General features: G+C 39.0%; 1 protein-coding gene across 4 annotated transcripts in view; it reads right to left on the bottom strand.

Annotated features, from left to right (window-relative positions):
* The window catches only part of si:ch211-196i2.1 (collagen alpha-1(I) chain), a 103379-nt gene that overhangs the window by 15414 nt on the left and 73633 nt on the right, over positions 1-14332 (bottom strand). For all 4 annotated transcript variants that reach the window (XR_004020726.1, XM_030743333.1, XM_030743332.1 and 1 more), the window contains 16 exons: positions 10965-11018; positions 10687-10740; positions 10500-10553; positions 8799-8852; positions 8476-8529; positions 6701-6745; positions 5322-5366; positions 4398-4505; positions 4203-4256; positions 4063-4116; positions 2512-2565; positions 1867-1974; positions 1226-1279; positions 1032-1139; positions 693-746; positions 436-489 (listed from right to left, as the gene is read on the bottom strand). Coding sequence is in view for 3 of the 4 variants with exons in the window: in XM_030743333.1 (XP_030599193.1) it covers positions 436-489; positions 693-746; positions 1032-1139; positions 1226-1279; positions 1867-1974; positions 2512-2565; positions 4063-4116; positions 4203-4256; positions 4398-4505; positions 5322-5366; positions 6701-6745; positions 8476-8529; positions 8799-8852; positions 10500-10553; positions 10687-10740; positions 10965-11018 (1008 nt within the window). In the remaining variant the exon portion in view is untranslated. The remainder of the gene's footprint in view (positions 1-435; positions 490-692; positions 747-1031; positions 1140-1225; positions 1280-1866; positions 1975-2511; positions 2566-4062; positions 4117-4202; positions 4257-4397; positions 4506-5321; positions 5367-6700; positions 6746-8475; positions 8530-8798; positions 8853-10499; positions 10554-10686; positions 10741-10964; positions 11019-14332) is intronic.

Consider the following 14332-nt stretch of genomic DNA (forward strand, 5'->3'; position numbering starts at 1 on the left):
TTCGTTCCCTCCAGCAGGCTACTGAACATTCACACCTGTCCTTCATTAACTCTCCTGAGCAGCTGTGTACTGACCCCGGCTTTCCCTACCAAAGTGGTTCATCAGGCTGCTAGACTATTAGCTTTGTGCCGCAGGTTATCCCTTGTGGATCAAATGAGTCTGCCTGCAGCCATTGCCTAACTCCTGCCCGCCAGTGCACACCATCTTCTTTATTACTACTACTTGTCTATTAATCCTGGATCATAGTAAATAAACCGGCTGAGCTGCCTTTCTGCTTTTAGGCCTGACTTCATTGCTCATAACAGAAAGTACTTCAAAAGTTTGCTGAAACGGAAAAACATTCCTAGAGGGCACTGTTAAACTTCCTATTTTGAATTATGTACTTAAATAAATCTTAACAACACTGTGAGTGTTACTGAGAAACTGTTTTATTACCTTCTCTCCCTGAGGTCCATCGGGTCCCGGAGGTCCCGGAGGACCTGTCATTCCCTGAAATGAGCAAAATCACAGCACAGTAAAGGTGCGCATTAACATCGGTTTCCAATCTGCGGAGATGTGAGGAAAAAAATCCTCAGATATCTGTCATTAAATATCCATCACAGCTGTGAACTGTTCGATACGGGTTAATTCAAAAAGCACTCTCAGCAGCATATCAAAAGCATCAATACTCTACATTCTGGTAATAAACTCACCAGTAACCCACGCAGACCCACAGGGCCTACTTCACCCATCAGTCCCGGTTCACCCTGTTCAAGAGGAAGACATCAGTTTCCACTGATAAGAGGAAGACATTTTCCAATGGTTTTGATCAAATTTAATGAGATTCTTTGTTTGATTTATGGTGATAGATCTTAGATAACTATCTTCTGTGTCGCCTTCAGTTCTGCATTTGAGTCCTCTTTAAAAAAAAACGCTCTAATAAATCTCTCTGTTGGTGTTTTGAAACTGAACAGGCTTAGTGGAAATGTGGGCAGTGTTATTAATATATGACATCCAACTGCCAGCAAACTGCTGAGCGTATCTGTACTCACCATCAGTCCCATGTGACCCTTTTCCCCCTTTGGACCCCTGTCACCATTTTCTCCAAGGGGTCCCCAGGGGCCCTCTCGACCAGACAAACCAATAGGTCCCAAATCACCCTGCCCACAATAGCAGTCTGATCAGAAACTTCAAGCATCATCCAGAGAGTCAGAGACGTCACCTGCCTATTCAAGGTGAAGTTTACCTTCTCCCCCTTGGGTCCAGGATCTCCAGGCTCACCAGGAAGCCCGACATCCCCCTGCAGAAGATCAGGAAATAGAAGTTACTTGATGGTTCAGCCATCAGGTCAGCCTACAGTGAGGGGAAACCAGTATATTTTCCTGCTTTAAAAGGTAACCAACTTTATAAAGATCCATATCAGTCAGAAAAATGTTTGGCCTGCAGCTTTCAAGCTCATGACTCCCCACAAATATGTGTGAGGACAAGCAGAAGTATACGGAAATATCCCGCAAGCCCTACACAGGGATACAGGGATGGTGGAAACATCAAAACATGGAGATATGGGATTTTTCTCACAAAACAAACAAAGCACCTGAAATACCTTCACACATTTTCAGCTGAGAGTAATTTAATTCCACCACTAAATAAAAGCACATCTGTTGGCCACAACAAAACACTCTGGACAGGATGTTTGAATGATTCAATAAATAAAATAGGGTGGAGGTGATTGTGATGTGATGAGGTCCTTAAATTCTTTACTGAACTGGACAAAGAAAAAAAAAAAATCCCCTCCGGTACAACAACTCTGTCATTTATGAGACAGCAGCTGAACATGTGGATCAATGCCTGAAATAATTTAAGTAAACAAAATATAAATGCACTTACCTCTTTACCAACTGGTCCAGGTGGTCCCTGTAGGCTTTGTGCACCCTGTGGTCCCCTCTCTCCTGGTGGCCCTTTAGGACCAGGTGTCCCACAAGGACCTAGGTCCCCCTTTCAAACATCATAAGAATACAGAAAGTCAGATATCCAGCTTTTTATGCTAAAAAGTTGTTAGCTGTCAAAGGTTTTGCCTCTTGCAGACTGTTCCCAGTCACTAAGCAAAGTCTCCTTTGTGTCATGCTGTATAAAAGAAAATGTCCTTTAAACACTTCCACCTTTAAGATCCCTGTACCCAGACCGTACTGTGCCATTTTCTTAAGGTTGCTCAGCATGGCACATTTAATGAGCAGGTTGCCTAGTATTACTGCAGCCAAAAATAGGTGTAGCATTTATTGTGAATTTATTTTCTGTTGCGGTAAATGTGGTGGAACTGCTATTGGGAATTGCAGAAAAGGTTCAATAAACATCTATGCCAGTGATTCATTGTTATAAGGCTAACCTGCAATTCTGATTGGGCCAAGGTGTTTTTCAAATCTGACTCTCATGGCTGTAAGAATAAAACCCCACAGAGTCCAAGGGTTTTCATTTCAGCTATACAGTTTTGCTGCTCTTACTGATTATATTTGGACTGGAGCTGTTATTACTGACCTGGTCTCCTTTTCTTCCAGGTGGGCCCTCAATTCCTGTATGGCCAGGAGGACCCTGATAGAAAAATAAAAAAAAAAAACTGCTTAACTGCATTTTATATTTTCCTAAATTACAAAAACATAAAACTGATAGGTGTCAACAAAAATATAGCATAGGTGCACTTAAAAATATAATAAAAATTAATTATGTCAATATAAGCATCAAATACTGCCTGAATTCATTCAATTCAATTAACTTTTATTTATATAGCACTGAATCACAACAAACAGTCACTTCAAGGTGCATTATATTGTAAGGTAAAGACCCTACAATAATTACAGAGAAAACCCAACAGTCAAAACGACCCCATGTGAGCAGCACTTGGTGACAGTGGGAATGAAAAACTCCCTTTTAACCAGGCTCAGGGAGGGGTCATCTGCCAAGATCAGTTGCGGCTGAGGGGAGAGACGGCACAAAAGATACGCTGTGGAAGAGAACCAGTCACAAATTGGGTATTATGGGCTCTGTAGTTATTGCTACTCAAGCATGAACTATGAATCTCTTGTTTCTCTTATTTCTTTTTCTTACTCTTATTTCTTAAATGGCAGCGCCTGTGACGGCAGCAAGGCCACAGAACACTTATCTCTTGCTTGTCTCTGTCTGTGGATGGGTGTTCTGAAACGCTTGTTATATGTTCTGACATGCAACAACAATAATTTAATTTAATTGATCCTAGATTCTAAATTTATGTACAGCATTTTGGTCAACTGTTGTAGTGTTAAATGTGCTACATAAATAAACTTGACTTGACTTGAATGTAATGTTTAATTAATCAGTGTTTAAGATTTAGGAGAAAATAATACCAGAAAAACGCCACGGTATTCACAATTATGTTTTCAACAGTTTGTAACTACCTGCAACTTTGAAGAGTTGTGTTTTTCATTAGCTTAGAACATGCTGTTATTTTTGGAATATATTTGGTTTCATGACCCAAACCATTTTTTTCTGAAATAGTACCACAGCAGACATTTTTACTGTTTTGCTGATCGTTTTGACTTGACACTTTTAAATGTGTTCAATCAAACTCCTGAACTATTGGCTTACCAGTTCAACCATTCTTCCATTGCTTTTAGCTTTAGACAGCTTCTGTACTTAGTGTCCAAATTTGCCTGTTTATCCATTATGTTTAGCCAACAACTTAGTTTGCACTTGTTAGCTAATAATTTAAATGATCAGGTCATGGAGACTCCACTAGGTTCATTGAAGAGCAGGTAGAGCATTTATATAACATTTTTCAAGAACAAAAGTCACAAACTGCTTTACAAAATAAGATAAAAAAAAATGAAACCAGTATAAATGGATAAAACTACTTAAAAGTAAACCTACACAGGTGTATCTTATTTTTAAAGGTGCCAAGAGATTTTAAGCAAAGTGTCCTTTTGTCTTTAACTTGGATCAAGGTGCTGCCAACGACCACTGATCATCTGACCTCGGAGACCTACCTGTTAGCAGAGGTAGGTGCATAAATCAGATCTAAGAAGTTTTGATTGCTTCACAACAAAATACACCAACCTGTTGTCCATCTCGTCCTGTGGGGCCTGCTTCTCCAGGTAATCCAGGTAAACCCTGGAAGTTTCATCAATGAAAATTACATTGAATAAAATATCATAATAAAACATTTACATGGTTGTTATATATTTACTGTAATTTACCTTGGTTCCTCTTTCCCCTGCTGCCCCTAATGATCCATCAGCGCCCTGTGGGCCCTAATCAGATGCAACATGCATGTCAGTTTTTATGTTATGACATTTCAATAGATTTTACTCGCACTGAATGAAAATTAACATGAAAATGTATCTCTTCAGACAACATGAGGTAACAGCAGTCGATGGTAGGTACCCACTCACTGGGATTCCTGCCTGTCCCTGTGGTCCTGGAGCTCCTGGGGGCCCTTTGCTTCCCTTGGGCCCAGGTTTTCCAATTGCCCCATCAGGACCTGGAAGACCTGGAGGACCCTGAAAATGACAGAAGACTGATTGAAACTTTTTTTCAATTAGGTTTTTTTCTATTTCTAATGCCAAAACAATAATACTTTTTCCATTCAATTGAGTAAAAACTTCAAATACACCCTGTAATTTAATCTCTACATATTTTTGTCTGTCATTGCTGTACAGTTTATCAATAACATGCAATCAATTTTAATTTAAAGAGACTTTTAACCAATATATTAGACATGTAAATAGGCAAACGGACAAATAAATACAAGATTATAAAAAACAATTTGCGCCGTCTTTATGCATTGATGGAGCATATTGATGAGGGAATAACTGGTAATATATTAATTTTTTTTTAATGATTATTTCATGGAGTGTGAGTAACATAATAAAAGAAGGGGTTGCAGGGACACCAGCAATAATGAATCAATTAAAAACACATTTATGTGATGTAAAAGCAGTAGACTCAATTTTATGGAAAGGCAGCTCTCTCCCTGCAGCTATTATGAGTGCTTCATACTTACAGCTGCATTTTATTCATTGACATTCAGTGAGCTTTAGTTGATCTTTAAATGATTAATTTTGTTTTCTCTTACTTTGTGAGACAGCAATTCTGACCAAAAAAGAGCTTCATAATCAAGTCTGACATGCCGGTGAGTGAAAATACAAAACAAATAAATAAATTCAGTTTTTTTCTACACAGACCTGAAGCAGTATGCAAATCTGTGTGTTGTTCAATGCCACATCAAATAAAAGGAAAAAAGCAGTGAGTGAGGCTGTGCAAACACAATCTGCCCAAGTGAAAATGCAGCCCAAGAACTGAGAGCGCAAACTTACTGGTGGTCCCTGGATCCCTTTGAGCCCTTCATCTCCTGGACGGCCCTGCGACAAACAACACATGTTCAGCTGGTTGATTAAAAAAACAGAGAACTGAAAGTCACAATAATGCTAAACTGCCTTTAAATCAGTAAAAATGTGATCCTGTGTGCACACAAATTCCCGCCCAGACTTTAGTGTGCTTTGAAATTAATGTGTGTATGTGTGTGGAGAGCCACTGACTCGTCATCATCACCATCATCATAACATAACATCATAACAGACAAAACAGGAGGAGGACATTTCTGACTGTTGGACTCGTTTTTAAAATCGGACTTTATTTCTGCATTCACTGCATTTCAAGAGATGTTTGTTCATCTCAAGTGAGATATTTTACAGAGTTAAAAAAAGATCGATATAGTAGAACTGGAGGTCTCATTTTTTTTTAATTAAAGAGCTGCTAAATGTCATGACTTAATAACTTTATAGTTATTCATCTGCAGGTTTGTGCCATAGCTCTGTGTTTTTGACCCATTGTTTTTAAAATTCTAGTTCTATTCATTATTTATTCTCTGTTGGGTCTTAGTTTGCTTTCCATTTATTATTTCAGAGCTTTTTTTTTTTTAATTCCTGTTGCTGGTTGAGTTTTGTTATTTATAGTAATCTTGCATTCAACTAGTTTTGTTTGTCTAGTTTCTGTTCATGGTTATAGTTTATTCTGCCTCTGCTTGTGTTCCCTGTGTCTTGTTGTTAAGTCTCCATCACTGTGTTACCCGGCACCACATTATTTACTTCCTGTTTTGATAGTCTCGTGTCTTGTGCGTGCTGCACTTAGTTTTGCTTCCCTTGTCTTATTTTGTCTGATTAGTTTCAGCTGTGGACCCAGGTGCTTCCCATTTCCCTAATTACCCAGTGTGTATTTATAGCCTTTGTCTCCCCTCAGTTCTGTTGTGTCGTACTGTTTGTACAGTTGTGTGTGTGTCTCATGTATCTCCAGTTTGGATTCATGGGCTTTGTCTTCACCTGCTTTTAGACTATGTGCCTCACCTAAATAAATGTTCAGTTTTTGTTCTTTAATTCTGTGCCATGAGTCTGAATTTCTGAATTATTCCAAACATTTTTGTGTGTGTGTGCACATTTGGGTCACACATTGTAAGTAATGGAGGGTGGATAGCACTACCATAATGGAAGGATCCTCTGTTGATGAATGATAATGAGCTAATGCTAAACCACCTTTACCCTTTTGCGCACTTTAACTTCAGTCTATCTATAATTATTGCTTGATAAATTATGATGGTTTCTGTGATGGTTTCACAAACAGAAATTTCATAGGGACACCTGATACTTAACACCTATCACTGAGTTTAGGAGACAAACCATCTTATAAGAATTTTTCTCACCTGAGGCCCCCGGGGTCCCTTCTCTCCATGAGGACCTTGTAAACCCTGAAAAAATTAAACAGAGTTGAGACATGCTAATCACACCTAAACTCTCAAGTATGAAAATTATTCAGGACTTTTTTGTAAAATATACAATCAATGTCAGTTGTTCTCCTCTCTACTAAATTTTCCTCCTTGAAAAATGTCACTTTAGTGATTTGTATCTCTATATTAATATGTTTATTCTGTTTTTGTGGATCTTCATTCAATCTAACTGTAGCTAAGCTAATGTAAGCCCAATACAAACTAAAGCTATCTAAAGAATATGAAGATCTTTAAGCATCTTTAATGATTTCATGACCTGTAACTGAGCTAAAGCACTGAATAGTTATTGTATCTTAAGGAAAACACAGAACATTCACATATTTAAGTTTTATTTCTTAATTTTTTAAATAGATAGCACGGTGGCGCGGTAGTTAGCACCGTTGCCTCACAGTTAGAATACCATCTGGAAGGCCTGGGTTTGATTCCATCTTGGCCCAGACCCCTCCCTTTCTCTCTGTGTGGAGTTTGCATGTTCTCCCCGTGTCTGCATGGGTTTTCTCCAGGTACTCCGGTTTCCTCCCAAGATATGCACTTACTGGTGTCAGGTTAATTGGCTACTCTAAATTGCCCATAGGTGTGCGTGTGGATGTTGTCTGTCTCTGTGTTGGTCCTGTGACAGGGTGTACCCTGCCTCTTGCCCTATGTTGTTAGCTGGGATAGGCTCCAGCAACCCAAGCGACCCTGAACAGGATAAGTGAATGGATGGACTTCTTAAATATTCCTTTAACCTCTGAAAACATAATTCCGCCTGCAGATTTGGCCTGTTTGGTTTCTTTATTCTTATTTTCTATTCCCACTGAGAATAAAACACTAACATTTGTATACCTGATATTATTCTGAAACTTTTGAAGCACATCCCATGATGTGTATAGCTTTACAGTATATGCATTCAGTGATGCTGAACAATGCTGAGTTTAACACATTACTTAGTGTTCAAACTAACTTAACTCTATGACAGACTGATGGATCTCACTGCAGTGTTGGGCAGCCATGTGAGTAAGTAAAAAGTGGTTCCAATGACATTGCACGAGGGCTGGCAGCTTCAGAAACAGTCTCACTTCCATTACTTAAAACTAACTCTTTCCATGCACAAGGGACTTTCTTATTCTTAAATCTAACAAAAAAAAAGCCTGACAGTGATTTATAGCGTAAACAAACTCTGGCAAGAACAGAACAGGGTTTTTGTTTGTTTGTTTGCTTTCCCACAACTTATCCAAAACTGTGAATAAAAAAAAAAAACATCAGCCAAGTTGTGGTAATGACTTTGAACCATTAGAGAAATAACTATAAACAGTGAAGATGAGTGGTGTATCTATCTGAAGAGTTAAACTGGCACTCAACGTGAACTGTTGTGGCCAGACGAGAGGATAGTGATTGGAACAATTTATTTGTCCTCCATCACCTGAGCCCGGCACACCACTTATTTCACCATTAGATTTTCCTCCAGAGCCCCCAGTAAAATCAATCACTCTGACTTGTTTGCCTCTGTATACTGGCAATCCCTGCAGACCAGCTGCACACTTCACTGGTCTATTTTATTTACCAGCCCTTCCTTGGCCTGACCCCACCATCGCTGCTGCCTTAATCTAATCTGCTTTACAATACTCAATCTACCACTCATATACCCCAAATAGCTCCCAGGGGTTAAAGGTTAGAAAATAAAACAGCAAAAATACACTACAGACACTTACTGGAGGGCCTGGCTTCCCAACAGGACCGGGTAACCCTCGTAAACCTGGCTCCCCCTGGTGCAGAAAAGAACAGTTGTTTTATTGTGATTGTTTCTTCAAGTTGTGAACCTTCTTCCCCTCAAAAGAGTTTAACAGCTTAAACAGAACACTTACCAAAGTCTGCACTTACCTGTCAAAAAAAATAATTTCACTCTCCCCTTTCATTACTGAGCCCTTCAGTTTTTAACACACTTTACTGACACATGTATGTACAACAGCATCTTTCCTCCTGTTCCTAAACCAAAGAAGATGAGGTGAGATGGATGAGAGGAGGATGGTCTTACCCTTGCTCCTGTGAACCCTGGAGGCCCACGCATCCCCACATTTCCTGGGATACCCTAATGATAGAGGGAGAAATGGATAACAATAATCAGTTAATGCCACAACATTTTAGAGATGCTCCAGATACATGTTGTGAGCCTATGCAGGCTTGTGATAAAGACAGTAACATTTTCATGTCTGGTTAGCTTTGCTTTGCATTATGGAACCCATACCATATTTATTTACAGGTTCATTATTTTATTTCAGAGTCATACTAGAATATTTATGGGCTTTAAAGGTTCTCAATGAAAAATACTTTTAAAAAATTTCCAAAATTAATAAAAGCTATCAACTGAATGTGAAGAAAAAAACAGCTTTGGGTTTATTTCCAAATCTGTGTATTGTGTGGCAGAGATATCAGCTGAGGTGGAACTAGGGCTGGGCCATACTTTCCTGCAGTACCAATTTGTACCACTAGACAGTGCATAGAATCAGGATCAACAGGATCAATTTGACCTGTATTTAACCATGTAAGTCATTATGAAGACATTCTCATTTACAATCATGGCCTGGAAAAATGCAAAACTTGCTGAGGAAATGTGGTGTCTAAAAAGAAATATGAAGAGTTAAAAGAAAAGCAGCACACATCTAGAAAGATTTCAACACACCCACTGCTTCAAACTATGTTCCCTGGTTATGAGAGTTTTAGTTAAATTCTGCAAAGGATAATTACAAAAAGGACCTTCAACCTTCAAAAACTATCCGATTTTTAAAATTCTCATACTGTTGCAATATATTTTTTTTTTAAGGTTAGCTCTTTTTAGCTCCCAAAAAGAGATGTTGATTACCTATCTTATCTGAGTTCAGACATAGCCCACAACGAGCTGTCTTGTTAACAGTTTCCAGGAAATCAGCCAGTGTGTTCCATAGTGATAAAGATAAATACTGGAGGGAGGGTAAATATAGAGTACTGCAAGCAATTCAGCAGCAGTGCCTCCTGTGGGAGAGTTACTCCCTTTGGTGGAGACATTTCAACAAAGAAAATCTACATAACAAACTGAAAAGACTGAAAAAACAAAAAAAAAACAGGTTTAAATACCTGGGACTCTCCACCTTTTGGTTTTAGAACTGCAGCCTCTTGGTTAAGAAGTAAAACATCTTCAAACAATTAAAGAAGTCCAGTTGCCTTTTTTTTTTTTCATGCTCTTGAGACTACCATGACCTGGATGGCCGAGAACTACACAGACAAAAAGCGACTAGCCTCGCCCAGATACATAAACTAACACCATAAAACCACAAATAACCATTTTACTTTTTCTTTTTTGCGTGGTTATAATAGGCTAGATATGTTAAATCTGTGAGTGTTCTACATTTGAGAGCCATGCTAGTTAACTTCAGTTGCTATGCTAACATTTAGTTTTTTATTTTACAGTCAATTGTTTAACATGTACAGGTAAATGTATTTTGAGTGTGTTGCCCTGTCCTGTAGTAATACTGAACATTTCACTGCAAAATAAGAGATTACATAAATGAAAAAGAGAAAAATATAATTCAACAGAAAAGACTTACATATTTAATGATCTCAAACCTCAATCTGATGCTTTCACATGTATTCACTGTCTTAATTTGCAATGACACATTGTGCAGCTCATGTATTGTATGTGCATAAATTTTGTTTTTAAATGTAATGCAGGTGGATTCCTTGTAGCAGAAGAATCACTTACATACATGCCTACAGGGCCCTGAGGTCCCTCCAAGCCTGGCTTCCCAGTAAAACCCTGAAGAAATACATGCAAAATGCATAAAACAAAACACATAATGATCAGGTAACACAATGCTATGACACAAATGTAATATACTTCTCTGTATACAGATGAAATGCCGATCATTACTGCTATTTGCAGCCCTCACCCTGTCTCCTGGGGGTCCTGGTGAGCCTGGAGGCCCTGTCTTCCCCGGTGGCCCCTGACAGCAAAGAATCGATAAATACCAAAAATCGATACAAAACGGTTATCTTATCAATCAGATTTACATCTTATGATCTTCAACAGTGACAGCCTTCAGACAGTTTTTGAACTACATCCTTCCAAGGATCTCCAATGAAAGAGTCCTGCAAGGTTATTGAGCCTCTAAAAGCTACACAGGTGCAGTGCTCTGTCTTTCAAATTGAAATAAAAACAAAAGCATACCGGAGAACCCAGAGGACCATCTGCTCCTCTCACTCCAACAACTCCTTGAAAGCCCTGAATAGGAAGCAGAGGAAGCAATGAAGAACATGAAAAAAATGCAAATATGACATATAAAAGTAAATTTCCAACCAGCATATGTGCACTGAGCTGTTATATTAGTCTAAATGAGCTGATTCAGCATTTTACTAACAATTGTTTAATATGGCATTTAATTGTTTCTTGGCTGCTGCATTAAATAGGATTCATGAGGTGATTCCCCACATTTATTATGGATAAAGCACTGTTATTTGGAGTTTTATTTAATACTCTTTAACTCACAAATTGAGCAATTAGTAAAGTGAAGACTGTGAAATTGCTATTACAAAACTTGTTTTCTCAGGACATCCAGAGTTTCAGCACAAAACTTGTTTGGTCAAGGGCAGTTTTTCGTGTTTTTCTGGGAAAATCTTATCCTAAAGTAGTTTACTTCTAACTTTGATTGCTCTCAACCACATTGGCAAAGTTTTGCAAATAACCATCCTGTAATATATAAACGCAGACAGACTGCCAAAACATTGCAATCAACTGAAGTCGATAAGCAAAGTTTCTAATGAGTGCAAGTCCTCTGTGACGCATCACTTTTCTATAGGGGACTTGACTTAACTGGTTGCCAACTGGTTCTACTCTCTTTATCGTCCTCTATAAAAGCAAGATTGCAGCGTGCATGTGTGGATATGTCATTTGCAGTTAAATTGCCATCCTACAGCCATTACCTCACAATTTGTGGAGGAATTTCAAATCTCCATGTATGTAGAGGGCAACAGAGTAGCATTTCTTTTAGTCAATTTATCACATTAAATCACCATATTATCTCAACCAGATTGTATTTAATTCCAAACAGGAACAAGATTGCAAGTTCATTGCAATACCTTGCTATATTGTCTTTCATGCTGTTCTACCTCAAAGAAACCTTGAAACCAGCTACTGAGACTGAGGCTTTCACGATATTAGATTTTCACCTCATGGTTATCATGGCACTATCCATAATAATTTGGAGAAAAAAAATATTAGTGATGATTAGGGCTGCAACGATTCATCGATTAACTCGATTAAATCGATTCTAAAAATTTATCGACACAAATTTACTGTGTCGATGCTTCGTTTAAATTCTGCAGCGCTCAGCTGTCTCGGTGTAAGCGGCGCTCCTCACTAGCATTAACAGCATTAGTGCTGACGTTTTTTTGTGGGTTTATTGGGGGCTGGCAAACCAACATAGAACTGCATTACCGCCACCTACTGGACTGGAGTGTGAATCACTCACGTACACACAAGCACACATTCTAAAAAGCTCTCCGTCGCTGCGATGGATTTAATTTAACACAGAGTGGATCATCACTAGAGTTGCCACCTGTCTCGTAAAATACAGAACCCCGTATGTTACGGGACTCCGTGGAATACGGCTCCGTAACATGCCGTGTTCCGTACTTTACGGGACGGGTGGCAACTGTCGCTGACATGCATTTCCACGCTTCCACTGCTCTCTGTGTGTCTGTGTGTGTTGTGCTCGCTGAGAATTTCAGCTGCTACTTTTGTCTTTACTTCAGCTGTAGCTACCAGAACTGGTTTGCTAGCGAGCGCGGGCCATTAGCACTAGCGATGGTTCAGTACCGGAAGGCCCGCCCCCCAGGACCGAGGGGCTCCTTCAAAATATTTTTTATACTTTAATCCCTTATTAGTGACTAAATATAGACCTGCAGTAGAAACGTATTTTCGAGAATGCTTGTGAATACAAAGCATTACACCATTACTCACACATGCGCCATGGCTCCCGCAGCCACTAGTTTTTCAAAACACTCATAGCAGGCAGCGGTTTTAACTGCGCAAGCGCAAAGAGGCGAAGCTGTGACGGTGAGCTCAAGTAGTGAAAAAGGAAACGTTTTTCCAGCGTCCAAAACAGCAGCTTTTTCTTTTAGTAACCACCATTAAATCCGTGAAACAGCTGAAGGTCCTTCATCAAGCACCTGATCAGCAAGTGTTAATGTGAAGAAAAGAGAACTTTGTAGCTGCTCCATTCACCGCTGTTTGTTCACATGGCGAGAAACTGCATTACGGAAGTTAAAATATGCAGATAAACTGTTAATAAAAAAAGTATTTCTTATCCGATTACTCGATTAATCGCTGGAATAATCGATAGAATACTCGATTACTAAAATAATCGTTTTATGCAGCCCTAGTGATGATACTATCTGCTAAATGAATCTATAACTTTGTTTTATGGTGTGCGTGTGTGTTTTTTTAACAAATTAACAAAAATAGAAGTGCAAGAAAAACTGTAACCATAACTGTATGAGAGCACACAAAAATTTTACAATAACGCATTGTGTGCATTACTGACACAAAAATTGATCATTTTGTTTAAAAATATTGTTAAACGCAGCAATAGACTTCTATACCATCTGGCTCCTTTTTCCAGCCACTTGCCCCCTGCTGGCCATTAGAAAGAATGCAGGTTCAAAACACTTCCACGTTGACTTTTCAGCGTTGACGCCTCCATCTTTTACATACAGTTTATACTTCCTATATCTTTGAAATTAAAAAGGATACAAACTGATTGTTACACGGTTATTTTCACCCCTTACCGGCCAGCATCAACACTGGTCTTGTGGCTGAATGACAGCAAGTCTAAAGTTGCACTCACACTAACAGAGATGGTCATTGCACATCACTTTGAACCTGACTGCTGGTGAGTCCAGCTGCGTAGGTAACCCACTAATGTACTTATTACCAGGCCATATGTCAGTCGACGGTATCTTGTGCTCTCACTGGTAGTCACATGCCTGGAAGTTGAATAAAGTTCATCTCGGTTCCCACCCGCTTTGCGTCTCCAGCAGTTATTTTGCCCGTAGTCACTTACCATATGTCACCAAATGTCATTCACTTTATATGGTGATTTAAACGAGTGACCGTTGGCTGCAGACTAATGCCCATGTTTTTGGAATATGTCCAACAACCACACATTGGTTCAATGTGTCCAGAAATATTTGCAAAGAAGTGAGTCTTTATTACATTAATTATGTGTAATTATGCTTGTAATACATTCACACATGGAGCCCAGCACCTAAAGCTCTAAGTCAACACACCTGATATGTTTAACAGGCTGGTAGCTAGCTCTGTTCTGTCTTGTTAAAACTTCATTTTTTAAAGTGTTTGTTTCCTTCTCATTAATTTATAGAACCATCTGTAATTTTATCCTGAGCTGCCTCGTAAAGATGGTAATAATGTGTTTTTACTCTGTTGAACCCTCCGGGTTGTGGCAAAAAGCCAAAAAAAACACAGGGTTTAAGAAATGATGTCATATACTGCTGAGGTCATTCTGCAGCTAACAGTCT

This window comes from Archocentrus centrarchus, chromosome 12, assembly GCF_007364275.1.
Source record: "Archocentrus centrarchus isolate MPI-CPG fArcCen1 chromosome 12, fArcCen1, whole genome shotgun sequence".
Classification (NCBI taxonomy): Eukaryota; Metazoa; Chordata; class Actinopteri; order Cichliformes; family Cichlidae; genus Archocentrus; species Archocentrus centrarchus.